Source organism: Varanus komodoensis, unplaced genomic scaffold (genome assembly GCF_004798865.1).
Source record: "Varanus komodoensis strain SLA01 unplaced genomic scaffold, ASM479886v1 scaffold32, whole genome shotgun sequence".
In the NCBI taxonomy this organism is placed as follows: Eukaryota; Metazoa; Chordata; class Lepidosauria; order Squamata; family Varanidae; genus Varanus; species Varanus komodoensis.
The window spans coordinates 2,751,908-2,765,922 of record NW_025335798.1 but is presented as its reverse complement, the minus strand read 5'-3'; the positions used below and the strand labels follow the sequence as shown (position 1 = coordinate 2,765,922).

At 43.3% G+C, this 14,015-nt stretch overlaps 1 protein-coding gene across 1 annotated transcript in view; it reads right to left on the bottom strand.

The window, feature by feature from the left end:
• Nucleotides 1–8,693, bottom strand: part of WNT10A (Wnt family member 10A) — a 46,300-nt gene extending 37,607 nt beyond the window's left edge. The window contains exon 1 of the mRNA XM_044438466.1: nucleotides 8,393–8,693. Within this exon, the coding sequence (XP_044294401.1) occupies nucleotides 8,393–8,693 (301 nt within the window). The remainder of the gene's footprint in view (nucleotides 1–8,392) is intronic.
• Between the last annotated feature and the right edge of the window lie 5,322 nt (nucleotides 8,694–14,015).

Genomic DNA, 14,015 nt, shown 5'->3' with positions numbered 1-14,015 from the left:
ACATGCCAGACCTTCAGCTCTTCAATGCAGATCATAACTTGCCTCCCTCCATCTTCCAAACCAGCCCCTGAGACCTTGCTCGTTCTAGCTGCCTTGTGGAGACAGAGGCAGTCTCCTCTGTGCAGGATTTCCCACTCAAAGAACATTGCTAATTATATATTCTAATCCTCACTTAGCACAACGAATGTGCTTTTTTTTCCATTGCAACAAACCTGAGATATAGGTTGCCATCACCCCAATTTACAGATAAACAACTGAGGCTGAAAAAACTTAACTTCCTCAGTATCACACAATATGGACAGAGGGTTGAACAATCCAAGATTGCAAACCGTCTGACATTCATGAGTACCACAGTCTGCTTGAAAGACAAATCCCATGCTGAATCATATTTATCAGCTAGAATACATGGTGATTTCTTCCAACAGAGGATATAAACAGCAGGGTTCCACAAGGATCTGTATTGGGACTAATGCTTTTCAACTCATCTGGAATTATGGGTGAGCACTGAGGTGGCCAAATTTGCTGTTGACACCAAATCAAAATAAGAGTGGATTGCAAAGAGCTCCCAAAAGATCTCTCCATAACCTCTCTGGACATCGAAGTGGCAGATGCAGTTCAACATAAGCAACTGATGCAGGTTGGGGCAAAAAAATTCCAAATTTCATATGTATGCTGATGAGACCTGAGTTAGCAGTGAGTGACCAAGAAAGAGATCTTGGGGTCATAGTGGACAGATCAATGAAAATGTCAACCCAGTTTATAACCACTGTAGTTTTTTTTAAAGAGGAAGCTACAATGTTGGACATGATTAAGAAGAAAAATGGAAAATAAAACTGCCAATATCCTAATAACCTTATACAAATTCATAGTGCTATCGCACTTGTAACACTGCACACACTCTAGTCACCAAACCTAAAAAGCAATATTGTAGAGCTGGAAAAAAAGAAAGGGGAAGCTAAAATGATTGAGGGCCCTGAGCAAGTTCCCCATGAGGAAAAGTTAAAGCGCCTGGGACTCCTCAGGTTAGAGAAAAGGTGAGTTAAGGGAGACATGATCAAGTTGTATAAACTTCTGTATGGTACGGAGAAAGTGAACATGGCAAAATTTTTCTCCCTCTCATATTATTAAGGACCCAGGGTCATCCCATGAAGCTGATTGGTGGGAGTTTCAGGATAGATTAAAAGAAGCGCTTCTTTGCATGGCACAATGCTGAACTAAAGAAGTCACTTCCATATGATGGCTGCCACCCATTTGGATGGCTTTAAAGTGGGACTGAGCACATTCTTGGAGGAGAAGGCGATCAGCAGCTGCAAGGCATGATAGCCACATGCTACCTCCAGGATCAGAAGCCATGTGTCTGTGAACACTGGTTGCTGGAGAACACGAGTGGGAGAGCACTATTGCATTCCTACTGGTGGGCTTCATACCATATGACGCAAGTCTGCCGGCAACTACCTAACATCCATGCTCCTTTTCTGGTTTGTTGTCTCTCATCTCTCTCTTTTCCACCCACTCTTTTTCTTTCTCTCTCCCCTTTCCCCACACCTCCTGCCCCCAGCGTATAATAAGCTATTGCCATTAAGCAAAAGTATATAAATATAAAGCTACAAAACCTGGAGTTGGTCACCAAGTGGGCTTTGGATGGATGTCAGGAGAAAATGGGAAGCTTAAATGATTCATTTTTTCTTGTCCCTGCAACCAGCATTCCATGCTTTACCATTGCTTCTAAACTATATCTTAGAATATGAGCAAAGCTGTCTGCCAACCCTGATTAAAAACAAACCAGAATGAAACAAATACTCTAAGCATGTGCAGTATTCTATTTTAAACTCAACTAAATCACACGATCATGACGACAGGTATAAAATGGTGTCACCTTCTGCTTCCCTGATTCACTGGCAGCTGTGTACTAGGTGGTCATTTCAGGGCTTGCTTTCACTCCAAGGGGTGGCCCCAGCTGCACGGATGGCTCCGGACCACTGGTCTGGTTACCTTTCTTTGGTCTTCTTACTCTTGGAAAGTTACCCACTGCTCTTATTTCTTGTAATTGCAAATACTATGTTCTGAGTTGCAGGAAATTCTGAGAGAGCCCACACCCATTTGTAGTCAGCAGAAGGGCATTCTGAGAAGGTTCACAACCACCTACATTACAAAGAAAGCCCTAGTTGGCTGGGGTCCTGTTCTTTGGAGTGACTAATTTAATATTTAAACTGGCACTGGCAAGAGTCCAAAGAATTCAGTAACTATTGAACAGATCTTTTGGACAGGATTTGATGATGGTAGTGCTTTGAGCACTTTAACCAGTTATAAATGTTAAAGCAGACATCAATAGCTGGAAGCTGAAAAATATTAGTTTCTTATGCAAAAAGGCAGAAACATTAAGAGAAGGAGAGTTAATCATCAGGATATGCTCCTGCAGGCAGGGGGAAACGAAGAAAGCAAAACATGGATTATCCATCCCATCGCAGCCTTGCTAAAACTGTACATTATAATTGAATAACTGAAAAGAATCTTAATGCATACAGGGAGAAGGAGCTTGTAGACTTCAATTGATCTTCCTGATGGCTATGCATTTGGGAATCTATTCTTTCACTATCCCACCTAAGCCTGTGTCACACTGATCTCTTGCCAAGGAGTTTCCGCACCATGCTGTAGAAGGTGCCAAGAGTTGTGTTTTAAAAGAAGTAGCAGGTAGTATTAGGGTACATCCACTAAAGTTGTCAGAAAGTCCTCCAAGCTACGACTCTTCAGCCTGAGTGCATCTGCTCATGTTTCTTTAGGAGCACATGGCCTTCTTGCTAACTTGTTTTCTCTTTTAATAGAAGGAAGAAGGGAAGTTTCTACAATAAAGAAGGTGAGCTGGGGAAAATTGTAAGGAGGTGGGGCAGCATGAGACTTACAAGTGTGCACAATGAAGAAAGGGTCACATTTTTGCATTTTGCACAAATAAAGAGAGTCATAAAACAATGGATAAACAATGAAAGAAATCCTTCCTTTTTTCTTAATATGCAGTCAGAAGTGCACCATGATTTTCTGCCGTGGATTACCAGAAGAAAACACTGATGTAGATGCACCTGTCTCTTTTTGCATCCAGCAAAACACAAATGTTTTGATCAGACATTTAATTTTATCTTTGTTTCCACCCGACAAAATGGCTTCACAATCTATCCTTTCTGTGTCTTCCATCCAACTGACTCTTGACATCAGAACTTTGGTGTCCATCCAGCTCAGTCCACTTAACTAAACCAGGACTGGAAGGAGCTACAACAGCTTCTGAGCTTTAAGAGGTTGTTTTTTCCTCATTTGGTCAGAAGAGAAGATGAGGCGTAAAAGATTCGGACTGGTAGGGGGAAGAACAGAGTGATCCACAAATTATTTAAAGTGAGAAACACGCTTGGCTGAGCTGATGGCAGCAGATGTGGGAAACAGCATGAAAGATTCAAGGGATCTGTCACTTTAGGTTACTAAGAACAGTCCTTGCAAGAAACAGAAATCCCCAAGTGAAACACCACAAGATGCAATTCTCCACCACCCCTAGAAACAGCATGAATGGAAGTGGCAAGGGACTGATGTGCTCACCCCGCTCACCATCGCTCCACACACACGCCCCTGCAAGATCCAAGCACTGCTCTGGAAGCTCTAACAGACTCTCTTTGGATGGTGTGTTTCCCAAACAGCTGTAAAGAAGTTGCTGACACTCTTGTTCCATTAATCAGGCAAACAAAACAGAAAAATCAAAGGCTTTGTTGTTTTATATGGTCCTGATCTTCAGAAAGTTTCTGAAGACTTTTGATGCCAGAGAAGCAGAATGCAATGACAGACTAGGGCAAGCCCGTACAACTAATACTACAGATTGAAGATTTATACCAAAATCCTACATACATTCAGTTGGGAATAAGTCCACTAAATTCAATATAATTTCAATGGAAGGCTGGAAAAAAAGAACACTGGAAAATGCAGGAGGGGGAAATCCAGGAAGTCAAAGCCAAAAAAAAGTTATCCACACTTTCCCAAGATCAAAATCCCTGAAAAAAATAGGAGGCTTTTTAGTTGTTTGATTTTTAAACAAAACAAAATAAGAACATTTCCTGCCACTATCCCACTCCATTTTCCCCCCTGGCCTTCACATCTCTAGGTAAGAGTGTATAAAACTGCACTGTTAAACTGGCTTGACAATAATTCCTTCTCCCAAGGGAACTGGGGAGCAGGAGGGGGGATATCTCATAGAAAGCTATCAAAACCTTCACCAGCCTACGATTCTTAAATATCTTTGGGGAAACACATAAGAGCCTGTTGGATTAGAGTAATGCCCTATCTAGTCCAAGATTCTATACCCATAGTAGCCAACCAGTAAAACTAATATAGAAGCAATGCAGAAGCAACAGGTTTGCTTTCAGCATGCATCATCAGATGCAGATCGGAGTTCTAGATCAGATGGGGACAGCCTGCAGCCTGTATGCAGCCCTCAGCTGTTCTCTGTGTGGCCCATGGAGCCTCGCTCATTTCGCCCAATAGCCATGCAATCCGCAGCCATCTGGGGAAAGAGAACAAACTGCTGTTTCCCTGCTAAGAAAGGTGAGGAGACAGCAATCTTGGACAGGGTCCCTAGGCCATAGTCAACCTAAATGTTCAAGGAAGGAACTGCCAAAAAATGGAGGAGGCAGTTCAGCTGGCTAATGAATGCAATGTTGTTAACTGTCTTTGTTTGGGGGGAAAAACTAAACTAAAGGGGGTACACCCAGCTAAATACTTCCAGCCAGCCCTGGGTTACAGACCCAAGGGTCACTGGTGGAAGGTTAAAGACTCTCCCTCCCTCTCTCCTAGAAGCAATCCTCATCTTGACTGCACTTCGCTGTTTCCTTGATTCTAGTGTTAATACTAACCATGCTTGGTGTTGTTATGTGCCCTTAAGTTGTTTCTGATTGATGGTGGTCCTATGAATGAATGCCCACCAAAATGACCTAACCATGACAACCCTGCTCAGTTCTTGTAAATTTAGGGCTGTAGCTTCCTTTATGGACTCAATCCATCTCATATTTGGTCTTTCTTTTTTTCTTCTGCCCTTTGGCTTTTCCTAGCATGAGTGTCTTCTCCAGGGCATTTTGTTTTCTCATGATGAGCCCAAAGTACAACAACTTCAGTTTTGTCATCTTTTTCTTCCAGGGAAAGTTCTGGCTTATTTTGATGTAGGACCTCCTTGTTCATCTTTCCATTGGTTCAGCGTATTCGCAAAACTCTCCTCCAGCATCATGTTATTGTTGTAAGCTGCCCTGAGGCTTTGGCGGATGGGGCGGCATAAAAATGTTTTAATTAATTAATAAATAAATAAATAAATAAATGTTTCAAATGCATCAATTTTGTTCTTGCCAGCTTTCTTCATTATCCAACTTTCACACCCAGGCATGGTGAAGTAAACCCAATAATCTGAGTGCCACTTACTTCCATTACTAGTAAGCAAGAGGACAGCTTAAATCTCCTTCACTTGATTAGATTTTGGTAGGATATGCTGATAGTCTCTTTAGTGTTCAAAACTGGCAGTCAAGGACCTAGATCTAACCCACAGTCTTTCTGCATGTGGTTCTCTTGAAAAAGAAATCTTAATTCAGCACAGTAATTACAGATGTGTGACTGGCACTCTAAAAAAGACCCTACAAAATGGATTAGTTCACTTGTCCAGTTTCTGAAACAGACTCTATGATTATGAGACTTGCATCAATCCATCATGGTTTCATCTTTTTGTATGGAGCTAGGATTGCAGACACCGTATTCTGGATTGTTTCCTAGATGACCTCTTGGCCATCACTAGGAAAAATGCATTCTGGATGAGCAGTACAACTCTAACAAAGCAGTAGATTGGATAGTGGAGATGGCTTTCTAAATGAAACAAATAAACCATATTATATGCAAGTTCTAGAAACAACTGTAGAAAGAGGCTTATGTCTAAATTGCTTTTGTGGTGCAAATGTAAGTTGAAATTAGAAACCCAGGATCTAGGGTGTTCAAGACATGTCCTTGTCTCACCTGCAATGTTACAAGGGGCCCAGTCAGTACCTTCCATATGTAACCCTTCCATGTTTTCCCATTGCTTCTTCCATCTTTTTTCTTACCACAAACAACCCATTAAGGAGGGAAAGACAGAAGACTTGCACAATATCTTTTGACTGCTAGCATTAGGAACCCTCAGTCTTCTCCACTGTCTTTAGAAGCAATTATGCTAATAGTGTTGCAGGTGTGTCTTCCTTTCACACCACCCGGACCTTCTCTACACAAGGAATTTATTGTGCACTCATTCTCTCATGGTTGTTCTTTAATCCTCTGTAGATTCTTTAGATGATGTGACCCTCTAAGTTTCACTTCTGTTTTTGAGAAGCACTTTTGACAAGTTGTTTTTTGCAGCAGAGAATATGTGACATTTGTGACATTTGTGAAAAATGAAAGAAAATACTTTTTCATTTGCGTAATTGCACTATTTTGCTACAGCAGAGTGATACTGTGAGGTTATGCAGCAGAAAAGCAGGAAAGGCAGCTCTCCTCATGATCTCAGATCTCCACTGCATCTACTGTCACGACAAAACTAAGAGTAGATGCAGTGCATTAGCAACCCCATGTAGAAAAACTGGCACTTATCAGAAATGAAGCCCTTTAATGGGTTTGCTGCAGCTGTAGTAATCTATACACAGAGCAACAAAGTCAGCACAGCCCTTTGTGGAAAGGCTTTCCAAGACACGAGCAGAGATCCAGCTCTCTCACTGAGGCAAAACTGTGTGCTGTGTATTCAAGACCACTTCTAAGATTAAGCCTATAGGCAACAGAAGTGAGAAGATGGAACCACAGAAATGAGGATGCAACAGAACAGACAACAGAAAAGACCCTTTGTATTTTATCATCCACAAGTATGTACAACTCATTCCTGTTGCAGTCAATGAAAACCCTCTCTGTGTGTGTGTGTGTGTGTGCGCATGTGTGATTTTTTTTCTTTTAATTAGTAGTGAAAGATTTTCTTAGTGCTCATCATTTGAAAACCATCTTCCTTAGGGGTTTCCAAACGATAGCCATTTCAAGACACTGGTGCTTACTTTTAAAACCCTAAATGGCTTGGGGCCCACATACCTGAAATACCACTTCTTATATCAGCTTGCCCATGTCTTAAGATTTGCAGGGGAGCCCCTTTGCAAAGCACCTTCTGCTTGTTATGTGACAACAGAAAGCGGATTCACTGTTATGGTATCTGCTTTGGACACCCACCCACAAAGAGGTGGCAGGCAATGATTTTGCAGCTACTTTCATGCCAGATTAGAACTTGTCTGTTTACCAGGCCATTTTAAGTTTGTCTTGTTGTCTTTACTGCTGCTTCATGATTTATATATGATATTACTGTTACTGAATTTTATGCTTATATGACTACTTTGGTTATAAGTGTGATACATTTCTATGAAGGACAGTTTATAGGTATTCCAAAAAATAAATAATAAAGCATTCAAAATGTCTGTCTTTCTACATCTATCCTCTATGCAATCATCTCATCAGAACTTTCATATTGCTTTGCAACTGGGGAGAGGCTTGGTATATGTTGAGTGCAGATGAAAAAGTATACGCATCCAGGTTTGTTCATCCCCTTTACATAGCTCCACTCATTTGCTGTAGTTAGACAGGACCATTGCTCCTCAAAGCTGGCACAAGTGATATTCTCTTGCTTTCTCTAGGAAAACAGGATTCTGATTTACTAGTGGACCACTAAGTATCCTTGGTTCACTGGGATTCTGGAAAAGCATGTTAGGCAATCTAATCCAGCAAGGCACTTCTTAGGCTCTTCAGCAGAAGAATAATATGAAGAACCAACACAGATTAAGATTTAAGTGTTAAGTGATCCTTCCTGAGTATATACTCTTAATTTGTAAATTTAACATCCACAGGTGAACCAATGGAGTTTAGCTTTTAAATGTTGAACACTGTTATCACCTCACCTATCAACCTGTGTCAAGTTAGGGTTTTTATTAATTGTAACCTACATTTTAGCTAACTGCTATGGTTTAAAGTGCTCATCAGATTTTAGACCATTTTATTGTGATATTGCTTATTGTCTAAACAACTAGTTATTTTTAATGTGCAGTTTGGTTGTTTTAGTTCCCTTGGACTTTTTAAATAGAAAAGTGGATATAAATGTAAAAAATATAAGTAAATCAGATCTGTGGAAGTGTCTGTATCTCAAAGTATGAACTTCTCTTAAAACTCTGGGGAATGGTGTCAGACACAATATGAAACCACAATTTCTTTCATTATCCCTTAATGTGATCTTTCCCTGTAGCCAGTCTAGCACCCTTCTGCCATGCTGTCATTTTGCATCCTCAGAGATTTCACAGAGACTCTACAAAGACAAAAAGGGGTCTCTTACCTCTGCTGAAGATGATGCTCTCATAGGGGATCTTGTTCTTGGTCTCCAGACTAGAGCAATTCCAGCGCTGATCACGGAACTGGTGCTGGCACTCATGAATGGCAATCTGGATGCCTTGAATGGCAGAAGCCGTCACATCAGGATTCCGCACACACACCTCCAACTGTCGCCGTGTCAGCCCAGGCAAGGTCAAGCAGACTGTGTTGGCATTCAACACAGGCTCCAGTGGCAACTTCAGTCCCAGGATCTCATTAGAGAGAGAGCTGGCAAGGAGACAAACCATCAGCAAAGCCGTCACCATGTCCACAGGATGACCTTAATTCTAAACACATCTCACATCTCAAAAGAAAGAAGATTGCCAATCCAACAAACACAAAAAGCAAATGCCAAAAGCTGGGTGTGATGCCTACTGCTGTGACTTTTGCTAGAGCCAACTCTGCAAGGTGCAGAGCAAAAAGAAAACTTTTCAATGATAGAAACTTTGCCTCCTTCCCTATAACTCCTTCTCCTTCTTGGTAACCTCTTCAACTATTCTTAGAGTGAGAATATTGCAGAGTGAAGATATAGCAATACATTTGATTTATCTTTCACAAGCCAAACTGTTCCTCAGGGGAAGACATTTTATGCAAACAATGTGGTTGCTGTTGAAAAGCATGACAGGATGTTAAGAATCCATTATGTATTCAACAAATGACTGAAAATTAAGGGCTAGGCACTGAATATAGGCTGTTACCTAAGAACATAAGAAGAACAATGTTGGATCAGATCAACTAGTTTTCTGTTCACACGGTAGCCAACTAGCTGCCCCTGGAGTCCCACAGGTGGGATACATATGCAACAGTACCGTCCTGCCCAAATTCCCCAGCAACTGGTGTACACAGGCATACTGCCTCTGATAGGGGAGGCGGTGTATAGCCATCCGTAGCCACTGATAGCCTTATCTTCCAGAAATTTGTCCAGCCCTTTTTTTAAACTAGTGACCTAATAATCATTGCTAACATTTACTAGCTGTTGACAAATGTCCATACCTTAAGGTCCATCTGAAAATTTTTAGACATCCAATAAATGTCCACAATTTAGGGCATACGTACAACATATGATGGACTGTCAGCTTTATCTCAGGACTGTATACAAGGTCATCATTTTGGACATTTATGATAACAGATTCATCCGCACTTGTGTCCAGTGAACATCTTCATTCTAAACACATCTAAATAATCTTCATTCTAAATAAATTCTCAGAGAAGTACAGAGTGTACACAACCATCAACCTGCCAGATGGCAATCAGGCTTGTGGTTTGATTTAGCTCCTTATCTATGATTTGTAAAAGGGAGAGGCCCAGCCCACACTACTGTGTGTCTAAATATCTCAGGCCTTTCCACAACCAGCTCTATCTGTAAACAGCCTAGCAAGTCCAGGTAAACAGAGAGAGAGAAAGAGAGAGAGACTGAGAGACACACAGGTTAATAGAGAAGAAGGCTCTAATTACATAGCAAAGTGCTCCCTTTGGCGGTTTTAAAAGTAGGGACTCCAGAGCTTCTAATGACTCAATTTGAGGGGAGATGCAAAGGTGGTTGTAACTCACTAATGACAGTGCTTGATCAAAGGTGGAGGAGTGAGGTACTGTATCCTCTACTCCAACTGGGTCACACATTCCCCGTCTACTGCCCTGTTTCCCTAGCATACAGAAGTCACGGGATCTTACAGGGAATGGTCTCACAATGGGTCCACCTGAAATCAACTATTTCCACATGTAAATAGCCATGAGTTGCCAGCTAGCTAGAAAAGAATGCCTTGCCTTGTTATTTGTGCTTTTAGCAGAGGGATGGGCAAATTTTGGCAGCTGGAGAACTACACTGTCTCTTCAGACCCCACCAGTGGCAAGCAGATTACTTTTCCTGGGAGGCTTCTGGGAGCACAGTTGTGCAAAAACCATGAGTGTTCATTCACCACTTTTTTGTTGCTGAAGCAGCAAATTCAACAGCCACAGCAAGGGGACACATGCAGCCCACCCCAGCAGCTTGATCCATAGAAATCAGCAGACACATATTTTCATCTGCAAAGGCCTACAGCTAATACTGGTATAAAAAGCACGGGGTCAGCAGGCCTTTACAGACTTGTGAACAGTTACTAGTTGATACAGCCTATGTTTCCAAGTGACCTAAATCTTGCACATCATGAGATCAGGTCCTTTACTATAATTATTATTTCCATTCAGTCCATCAGTGGGTGCAAGTGAATTAGTAAATGTTTGCGATGGCTGGTAACTTCTATGGACTTAGTTGCAAACACTGTAAATACGGCCACATACAGATATAAGTTAGTTTAACTGTGGTTACTTCACATGGATATACCAAGGGTATTTCCAATAGGAAGCTAGGGATTTCTCCAAAAGAATTTTCAGCCCCCTCACAAATCTCCTAAAATTCCCTGGGAAATTTAGGGAAAGCTATGAGAGTTAGAAGTACCAGAAAACTAGTTTGACATCTGTAGCATAGATGTATCCTAAGTTAATTTGTCAAAACATGACAAATATATGATCTCTTCATGGGAAGGGGCTTACTGAATAATCCTTTATTGTGGAGAGGAGATAAGCCATTGTTACACTGGTATCTGTATCCTAGACCTGCTCAGCTAAAGACCAGCGCAAGAAACACACAACATAAAATACCACAGAGCAATGTAAAAATGGTGGATATGACCACAGATCCCCGGAGACACCCCTAAAACTGGGACTCTGCCAGCTATGATGCCCACACATACAGGAACCAGCTTTCATGGCTCCAAGCATCATCCAGGGGATCAAGAAGCACGGGGCTGGCCCAGTCATGAAGCAGTCGCCCTGGGTGGAAGATGCTGGGAAGCCCCAGCAAGGTGCTGGAAATGAGATGTGTGTGTCACCTGCCCTGCTCTGTAGCCCCTGTGCTAGTTTGCTGTCTTCAGGTATGATGCGATCTCATCATCAGACATTAAAATAAAATAAAATAAAATAAAATAAAATAAAATAAAATAAAATAAAATAAAATAAAATGCATTGAAGACAGATTTATTTGTCAGTCTAGTCAGCTTCTGAACATGAGGGGGCAGGATCTTCTTCTTTGCCTCAGGCAGCAAAAATGTCTTAGGCCAGCCATGGAAAGCAGGTGGCAGGGGCTTGAGCCCCAAAGCAAGGGATGGGGCAACATGGCCCCACTCAACCTTGGTTTTGGTGAGGCATGCCAATCAGGTCAAGGCAAAAGGCAAAGCAAGTCCAGGACCCAGGCCCATCCTACAAACATCACAGAGCCACTTATCACTTACAGCAACAAACAAAAATGTTGTTCTTACATTGCATTACAACACACACCCACATCATGAGGAAGGCTTTCCTCACACAACCTTAGTGCTGAGCCATTGATGCCAATAGTCGCAGGGCTCCAAGAGCATGCTGGAACAGCATACACTTTTCACACAAGGGATCCCAGGGCTGATTCCTGCTACAATACCACACTAGGATAGGGAGGGAAGGCCTGTCTTGATTTAGACAGGTGAAGATGATGTTTTTAAAAACATCTCCGAAGGTAGTTCCAGGACAGAGCACTGTATCCATCAACAGCCTAGCTTCTGCACAGTCCTTTGGATCCTCCCCCATCTGGCAACCCACATGACTAATCCAGCCACACAAACACACACCTCTGCTATTTCGCCCAGTCAGCTAGCCCTGCTGGTTGCCATCACAGCAGGTCTCATCAGCTGTCCCCACTTGACTGCTACAAATACCCTGGCGGCAGCACCCGTCCCCTTTACAACAGACAGTGGGAAAGGCTACCACTCGATAGTCCAGGGCAGGGGTCCCCAGACTTTTTCAATAGGGGGCCAGCTGAAAGGCCACGGCTATATGCGCGGGCCGGTGAGGTGGGGGTGCCTGGGAGCGTGGGCCGGTGAGGTACATTTGGGCATGCACGAGGCGGCATCAGGCACGCGCAACGGTGGTTCGCTTATTCGCTCGCTCGCTCGGAGGCCATCTCTGATCTAGCGAGCCACCACCTCCCTGCCCTCGCAACAAGCGTGAGCGCGGGTGGCGAACAGCAGCACGGGCCAGGTGGATGGCCATGGTGGGCCGGATTTGTCCTGCGGGCTGTAGTTTGAGGACCCGTGGTCCAAGGAAACTGGGTGAGTCAAAAGAGTTACAGGCCCTTAACCCATCAAGCTCCCTGCCTGCCTCTTGGAGTCCCTTGATGGGGCTAGCTGAAGCCAGATCATATTAGAGCATGGGACAGGATCTCAGTCCCTCTACCATGCCTTAGTAACAACGAATCAACACAGGTGGCAAAGCCCCGTCTCACAGATCGGCATCCAGGACGGTGGTGATTGTGAAAAGCAAAAACGTGTGCAGTGTTGCCAGCCTGTCTTCCCAGTGGAGTTTCTCTTGCTGGGGCAGTAGGTCATCAGACAGGAGGGAAACAGATGTAGGGCACCATATCCATGGTAGAAGTACCATCCTCTGTTCCATGACTGGCTGCCAAAGACCTTGCAATGATACAGGAACCAGCTTTAGCTAGTAGGGTGGCAGCCCTGCTGAGAAACACTGGGTGCATCCTAGTCCCTGCTGCTGGTCATGGGGTGGGCCCCTACTCTAGGCTGGTGTGCACAGGGGCAAGAAGAGCAGACCATGAAGAGCAAGGGAATAGTCAGTGAAAGAAATACAGCTAGGTATACTGTAGATGTTTGTGAGAGAGGAAGGGAAGAGGAAGTGGCACCACTGGAGTGCTCTGCCAGTGCCCAGTGTTCATGCCACAGGAGCAAGGAGGGACCACAGTGACTATGAATGTATCAGTCTCCTTCCCCTTTGCAAGAAGGCTCTTTGCACGATGACTATTTGTTCTGCTCCAGGCATACAGGCTGAGATCCTGCAAGGAGCAAGAGTGCTGACAAGGTTCCTGCACCATTATTTGTTTTGTAGAAGAGCGAATTCAGAATTGCTAAAATTATTTCTTCTAAAAAACTGTTAAAGGTTTCTCTCTTTCATTTAGCACAGGCTGGCAACAGAGCAGCATGAATAACCTCAAAATCCCCCTGGAAAGGGAAACCATGTCATTTCTTCTTCCTTTCCAGGGGCATTGTATTGAAAAAGTGATGGCTGCTCCCACTGAGGCAGCACCAGCAGCTCAGCTGCAACCTTGCACTTTCTCCCTCAACTTCCTAAGAAGTGTGGTACCTAAATGCCCTCAGACATCTCTTCTGGCACTTGTCAGGCTGCCACCTCTCCAGATTTTAATTTTCTTTATGAAGAGAAAAATCGTAGGATAGTTCAGGATCCCCAGATACAAAGTCAGAGTCAACACTGCAACCTCAGATCTGGGAATTGGAACTCTGACCCTCTCTTTCCCCACACAGCCGGTGCAGAAAAAACCACATTAGCTGCTCTGTGAGGACAGAGAGCAACCTCAGCAAGGGGGAAAGGATCTTTCAGGAGGTGGGGAAGGGGGAAGTTGGAAAGGCCAGGATGTGAGCTATTCTGGAGCTGCTCCAGCCTCCTCCTCTCGTGCTCTGGGACACTCTAACAAAACCAGGAGGACAGACAGATGAAGATCATCTCTGCTGTACAGCCTGCTCTACATAGGATGCTCATAAAGTTTGGAG